The 7,520-nt window shown below is 43.4% G+C and overlaps 2 protein-coding genes across 2 annotated transcripts in view; one reads left to right on the top strand and one right to left on the bottom strand.

Moving 5' to 3' along the window:
• T265_15098 (hypothetical protein) overlaps nucleotides 1-594 on the bottom strand; it is a gene marked incomplete at both ends in the record, with an annotated part of 8,800 nt that extends 8,206 nt beyond the window's left edge. The window contains 3 exon segments of the mRNA XM_009176573.1: nucleotides 186-335; nucleotides 343-437; nucleotides 492-594. Of these exon segments, the coding sequence (XP_009174837.1) occupies nucleotides 186-335; nucleotides 343-437; nucleotides 492-594 (348 nt within the window).
• T265_15097 (hypothetical protein) overlaps nucleotides 1-7,520 on the top strand; it is a gene marked incomplete at both ends in the record, with an annotated part of 120,846 nt that overhangs the window by 63,403 nt on the left and 49,923 nt on the right. Inside the window, 2 exons of the mRNA XM_009176572.1 lie at nucleotides 3,104-3,318; nucleotides 6,204-6,667. Of these exons, the coding sequence (XP_009174836.1) occupies nucleotides 3,104-3,318; nucleotides 6,204-6,667 (679 nt within the window). The remainder of the gene's footprint in view (nucleotides 1-3,103; nucleotides 3,319-6,203; nucleotides 6,668-7,520) is intronic.

Raw genomic sequence — 7,520 nt, 5'->3', positions numbered from 1 at the left:
GAAGGGTTACAGGAGAATATTAGATAAAACGAAGGAAGCAACCCCTTCGAAGTCGTGCCACCTACAGCTCCAGCCAGTCAAGATGAATATCAGTGTAGGTAAGAATGTTTGGTATAATGAAACACGCGTGTAAAGTGCAGCAATAATGCTAAATGCCCTTCAAGATGCGATAGGCGGCAGCACACTTCAGACTCGCACATCAGGCACAAAGTATCCGTCATTGGGTCAGGTGTGAAAGCCAGTCGCAAGAGTGAACGATCAGTGCCATGTACGACGCACAAAAATGTCATAAGTACGCTGAGAGTGAGAAATGGCAAGCGAACACAAGTCACTGACTGTGACATTAGGATGTCCCAGTCGAATGCCAGCCTTGACGGAAAGCAGATCCCTCAATAAGAAATGATCATTGGTTGGTGTACCAAAACGTTGACGTAAGGCTGAAATTATAGCGAGGGAAAATTCGTCAGAACCACAATTCTGCTACTTCTCACTCCACTCAGTCACTCCACGCCCATCCCAGACTACGCTTATGTCTATCACAGTTGCTCGGCGCTCCCGAACAGCGATTAGGTCAGGATTGATGGTTGACGGCATCGTCAGTCCAAGATCTATCACAGTCGGCGCTCCCGAACAGCGATTACGTCATGCGTGGTGAAGGACGTCAACGTAGATGCTCCCAATTCCCCGAAGATGGTGTATGCCTTTCCAAACAGGACATACGAATTCCAACTTACATCAGTTTACAGGCGATCGCATACTTCTCTCGCATTAAGCCACTTTTGTTGGTGGTACGTTGTCTGCTTCGCCAAACTACTGATGACCTTTACCGAACACTCTCATTTGGATCGTCCGGTTTAATCTTGAACATAATGAACTGGACGGTTGAACCATATTCACCGTTGTCCATATCGCAAAGCTAAGTAGGATTGGGGCGAACTTGAAGGAGCAATCAAGAGACTCCTCTGGTTGAAGTCCACTTGGGTGACTAAATCAGCTGAACCAACTGCCGACGATGTGTTTCGTTGTTGCTAGGCCCGTGCGGACACTACGTATAATGTTACAACACCGGTGGGAAGCAGAACGGCTTGAATTCCGTGGGTTTCACGACTCAATGAAGGATAGGCTATTGGACCTAAAACTAAATGACTTGCGTGCTGGCGACATCGAGCGATGGCCCAGCTGATGAGAGTTGATGAAATTATGAGAAACACAATCGGTTTTCCTGTCGAACGGTTGCGATTCCTGTAAGGAAATTTTTCTCTCAATGATCTTGAGTCGGTCATTATTCAGTCTGTCTCTCATTAAAAACCTCTTGGAACTTTTCTGAATTTGAATTTTCTCTGTATGCCTTGTTCCGCTACCCGTTCAGTTTCAACGCTATAGGGTTAGGGTTGGTGACTCCGGTCTTTTCAAGACTTGATGGTCACAACATCACTGTCGTGAGCTGCAGAAAGAAGAAGTGGAAACTGTGTAGTTTTAGTCTACCGGTCCAGTTGAGCCTCCTCAGTACAACCAAAACAATTTTTCCGAAAAGAACAACGCTGGAATGCTTCTATTTCACTTGGACAACAGAACCACTCATGCCATTGAACAAGCATTCGAAATCCACACTTATTAAAGTGTGATGTTAACAATGTGGTACAGGAGAATAGATTTTCCGATTCGCTCGATGAAATTTACCATGTATGCTATCCACAATCCTTTTTCGAAGTAGACGTTTACTCTATTTGATTACAGAGAACACCCAAACAGGGATAAGATGCTGAAAAAAACTATTCAGGGGCTATCCTGTTCTTGCAAGGGACGAATAAGTTTCACCCACTGCGTGAAGTATGCAGGTACCCTGACTAATTTGGTTGCTCCTGCGGACTTTTGGGAGACAGCCTTACTCTTTAATCCGATCACAAGATTGCTCCTCGCCGCCATCCACCCACATCACTCTGTTCCATTTGACGCTTGAAGCAGTTTGCTTATCCAAGACTTCTTTGTGTTTGTGGTCAGTTCCAAGCATTGCTTGTATACCTGATAAGCACCATTCTAGAGTATCGTCCGCAGGACATGCTACATACACAGAGATGAGCTGATATTTTTACTCCTCCATACGGACATTGTTATTGACCGCGTCTGCATCGTTTACTTTCCCTCTGGGTATTTGGTGTGAAACAAGTTGTGTGATAAATAGTTTTCCCAGCATTCTAATATTGGAAGGAACTGACTATACAAACTGCTTTATTTGGCTGCACCACTTCAGATCTGAGATGTGTTCTTTTAGCCCGGGGAACTGTAGTGCTCCTAGTCGGGGAAACTAATTTCAAGTTACACTGCTTTACTCATGTTGACTTGTTTCTGTGCAACTGCAGTCCATAACTAAACAGGGTGATAAACTCGACAAATAGTTGAACTTTGGTATCATTTTGGCTCGGACGAAGCATGAGGTTTGTGACTACGCTGGGCGACTGAACTCCGTATAGAGCAGTCTGAAATACGTGAATGAGTTAAAACCACAAAGCATGCAGTCAAGTGCTCTCCGCTATACCATCCGACGCTTAGTACTTGAGTTACTTCACTAGTCTGCACATCTACCACGATACAGTTTGAGTAACCGTAAAAATTCACTCGCTGTTTATTAAACCTTTTTAAAAAGTCTGGTCACTCTGTCGAAATGTTTCCCTTCGTTGGTGTTCATTTTAGCAAGACAACCTTTATCGCTCAGCCATTCGAGCTAATGTGGGAGATTTCCGACTTCACATATGTGGCTTTAAATTTGACTGTCGATGTCCAGCTGTTGAACCTGAATCCACTTACCCTGCTCGCCCTCAGGTGTCCTCTTGAACAACAAATAATTGCTTTTGTTCACTCATTCAGTTGATGACTTAGATTTTTGATGCAGGCTGACTAATACACAACTCCCAGCTGATTCTTTCGTGTGTTATCGAAACAAAGTCGCTGAGTCACTTTATTATTCTACTCACATCTGGGGGAGCTGACGATGGTAGACTAATAGATGTTGACTTGAAAATGGATGACTACTCGTTAGAGAAATACCGAACTTTGATGGAATCCGTAGGTAACGCTTTACGGGATTTTCATGGTCTTCTCTTAGGGATCAGTAGCATATGTGCCGCAGCAACCTTGGATTTTCAACGCCACGCTGAGAGATAACATCCTGTTTCACAAGCCCTATAACCCGGTTCGATATGCAAAGGTTATCCAGGCTTGCTCTCTTGTGCCAGACTTGGAAATCCTGCCCAACGGTGATTTGACAGAAATTGGTGACAAGGGAATCAATTTGTCTGGTGGTCAGAAACAACGTGTGAGGTAAGTTGGTTATGTTTTTCATTGAAAAAAAAACTAAGAAATTCCGATTTAGGAGGTTATAATCTGCTTGAAATGACAATGAGTTCAAATAGTATCATTTCTGTTCCTCACCGCCATCTCAGATTGTTTTCATTAGTTCAAGTTATCCCATGGTAATTCCGTTACAAATGTGCTAGGTTTTTGTTACAGTGCAAGTATGTATGCGGTGCACATAGCAATCCATTCACAACCGACTCCTCGCTTTAGGGTTTGTTCGCAATAATTCAGAAACCCTGGCGCACCAGATTCATCAAATAAAAGCGACTTCTCCAGAAAATTGTTTTAACTCTGAATGGAATCTGTGCCCAGTTATCCCGTGAAGCAACACTCATCATTGGCAGAATAGTTCCACTTAAGCTTCTAGCCTCTCTGTAGTGTTGTTTCGTCTCCGTTCAAACCCATCCAACAGGTCTTGCGGTGGCTATTTTAGCCTGAATTGCGGAAGACCTATATTAGCGGTTTAGTCTATAGTGAATCATGCGTTATAAGGTCGTGTCGACCTCACAGAGTACAAGCATCTACCACGCGAACGGAATAAACATAGTACCCGTTCAATTCCTTTAGCTTTATTACTTTTCTTACGCTACCTTCGCTTCTTGTCCGCGTGGCATTATATGCGATACTCTAACTAATCACGTAACTTTCTAGTTTGGTGTTTGAAGACCCACCAAAGAATGTCGAAATGGGACATGCTGCTGACGCATATTGAGCCTGTGATCGATCCGCTGAGTAAAACGGGGTCTCCAGAAAGCGGCCACTGAAAAAGGGTTATTTAACTTCTCTTATGAGGTGTCTTCAACAGGATCGATATTGGGCATACCAACTCATTGAATACGATTAGTGTTGTGTACTCGCGGGTGGTGTGTGGCTTCTCCAGGACAGTCCCTGTTAGGATGTTCAATATGCACAGACACAAAAAAAGCTGGTGTTTTAGGTACACGAAAAACAGAAAAGAACTAGAAATGGCCGTCCAAGTAAAACTGCCATTACAGCAGGATTGCATGCGTTTTGATGTGGGTGATATTGGTCAGTCAACTATCATGCCCGGTTCCTTTATTGCATCCGTCTTCTTCCAGTCAACGGACTCATTTCTTTTCTGTTAAGGTCTTTGAAAACTCCTAACTCGACTTTTTTACTCAAAGAAATTCGCCGTAATGATAATATGAACTGTTTTTTATTGTTTCCTGAAGTCCGTCAGCCGATGCGAACGGACAAATTGTTCGCACACTCAGCATTGCTCGCATTTCATCATATGAGAGTTTTGTGCTGAAATCCAGTGGTTCTCACCATGATAGGAATTGACACTGTACTACGTAGTCATATGAGAGTGCTGAAATCCAGTGGTTCTCACCATGATAGGAATTGACATTGTACTACGTAGGAAGGATGCCACCGAAAGGTCGAAATGAAATAGTGCTGTGTAGAGGAATAGGTGGATTGTGCATTCAGCTGTTTTGAAGTAAATGGTATGTTGGGGCGCTTGAATGTGTGCGTTCAAAAGGGGAAGTCGACCGTTTAGATGATTGTTCACATGAATAGGCTTACTACGCATTAAGCACTACATATCCGGTAACGCTTTCAGTAAACTATCTGATAGAGATATCCACCAGCTAGAGAGTGTTTGGTTCAGATCATGATGACAAAACGCCTCGATTAGACAAAGTCGTATTAGGCGCCTTATTCACAAACATCTACTTTTGATATGTGAGAAATGATTAAGTTCTATCAGCGATTGGTAGGAGTCCCTTGTCAACTACCTCGATCGTAGTTGTGTGTGCTATTCATAATGTGTGGAAATGACGGATTTTTTACCGAGGTTTTAGCTGACGAAGGGAATATTACGGTTGAGGCTCTAACCAATGAGTAAGTGAGCCAAATCAACTCGTTGGTCACTTGTATTCTTCAAATGGAAAAGGACAAGTCGTATGCAATAAAAAAATCACAATTTGCACTTCATTATTCTAATGCATTGTCATTCTTAGCCGAATGCAAATTTCCTAGTCCATTGTCTTGTGAAACAGTCGGCGGATTTTCACATCTGTTGTGTTTGACTGCACTTAATTGACAATGCGTTCGTGTCGTTTGTATTCGGCCTCAGAGCGCAGGATGATGATTGACGTTATGATTTGGAAAACAAAGAAAGAATTCATTGCACTTGGTTTTGCTTAGATAGAAAGAGATGAGGCGCATCTTGCATTAGCAAAGTAGAATAAGTTAACTTTTTCTAAGTGTAATAGGCGGACGCATGTGTGTCGTTTTTGCCTACCATACAGCCAGGATGAGAAAGCCAAGTCTTCTTCAACCCCAACCAGTACTGGGTGTACTTCACTCCAGATCATCGCTACGTTAACCTGGCGATTATTCCTTTTGAGAAAGGCCGATTGTGGTTTTATCTGATTGATTTAAATGCACTGAATGTTTGCGCGGCAAACTAGATGCAGCTGAATCATTTTACATTAGAGGGCATCCTTCAGCCAAGTTAGTCCAGCCCTGAACTGCTGCCCAGTAACCCTCCTGTATGCACCTTTGAGTATCTGCTTTTCAGGACCTCCTTATCAAGTAGCGTCGCAACTGCCTGCCAGCAGTCGTTTTGGTGCTATTATATGACGTCTTATCTTCACGATGATGTAATCTCATTCTATGTCTCTAAGCACGTAGCTGTTGGCTGTAACAGGGGATTATGGCAAGAAAAGTTTGAACGATGTCGCAAACATTTCATAGCAGTTAAGTAAAAGCCGGTTAGTAAAGTGGTAAGATGTTATCACTTTGGAGCTGGTAAACTTGTGAGCATCCATTCAGCCCTGCATACACCGGTTTCATCCATCATCCTTTTATACACATCCCAGCCTAGCCAGGGCATGTTATGCCGATGCAGACATCTATCTGTTGGATGATCCCCTTTCGGCCGTTGATGCCCACGTTGGACTACACATACTGAATGAAGTGTTAAGCAGATCTAAGGGCCTGTTGTCTAATAAGACATGCATTCTGACCACGCACAGTTCCAAAGCCCTGGCGTTCTCCGACCGAGTGGGCCTTCTGTCTGACGGGCAGGTTGTCGAACTGGGAACCTACCGGCAGCTGGTACGCTCGCGGCATGGTCGACTGAATGAGTTTCTATCAACCACGTCCGACCAAGATTCGGAAACCAATAACACCCAAATGACGACAGACGGCACACCAGAGAAACCGGGTCAATCCAACTCAAATGCGCTGGCACACAGCCGAGGACAGACGGGTGGAGCTGCAAAGCCTCTTGATCAGTCTAGTACTGCCGGTCAACAAACTGTATCAAATAATCCGGAAGGAGGTGAGAAATTTTATTTTCTGAATTTACAGCAAAATGAATCATCCTATTACCGCTTTTCATACAGGTGAACAATGAAAGGCATTATGTGCAAGATCTCCCAGAGACGAAGAATTCCGCACGCGGTACCTCCCAAAGCAATGAACCATTTTACCCCGAGGGCCGAGCAACCCATAGAAAACCATTTGTGTGTGATTTGCCAAACATTTCTTTTTCTATTCAGATGATGTATATTCTGCGGGTATTGAAAGTTTGCGACAAGTTCACTTACTCACCCAAAGGTCACAGGTACGAAATTATGAGGACCATGTCATCAAATTCTGAGTTGAAGTAGCTGGTGGTGAAGTAGTATGTGTATGGTGAAGCCGTTTCCAATTATTTTTTTCAATGTATGTACTAAAGCAGCGGGAGCCATAACCGGCATTTCCCTGTTTTACAAAGTGGGATGAGCCCAATTTTCTTAGGCGAAGTCGGATTTAGACTCAAGAATCTGGGTCATTTGCTTGCGACCAAATCGTTCATACCACCGAATGGTACTATACATTATTATTGTTATCCTTTTCGTAAAAACAGCATGCTAATGAATAGTTGGGTCACCAACAATTGGTACAGGGGGTTTCCAGCAACAATTTCGTCATAATGCAAGAACTTGTGCTGAATTAGCGAATATACACTCATTTGCAAACCAATTTGGTTCTTTCGAGAGACTTACCTGGAACCCAGCTGAATCTCTCGTTTATGATGTTTTCAGGCAACTGAATGTGCTGCACCAGGCTGCCTCATGCTTTAGTCGCTACGATATTCGAGATATCGCGATACATGTATATCTTTGTAATGTGCTACTCATAAGGTTGCT

The sequence above is a fragment of the Opisthorchis viverrini genome (assembly GCF_000715545.1).
Source record: "Opisthorchis viverrini unplaced genomic scaffold opera_v5_356, whole genome shotgun sequence".
Classification (NCBI taxonomy): Eukaryota; Metazoa; Platyhelminthes; class Trematoda; order Opisthorchiida; family Opisthorchiidae; genus Opisthorchis; species Opisthorchis viverrini.
This window is presented reverse-complemented; position numbering and strand designations above follow the sequence as displayed.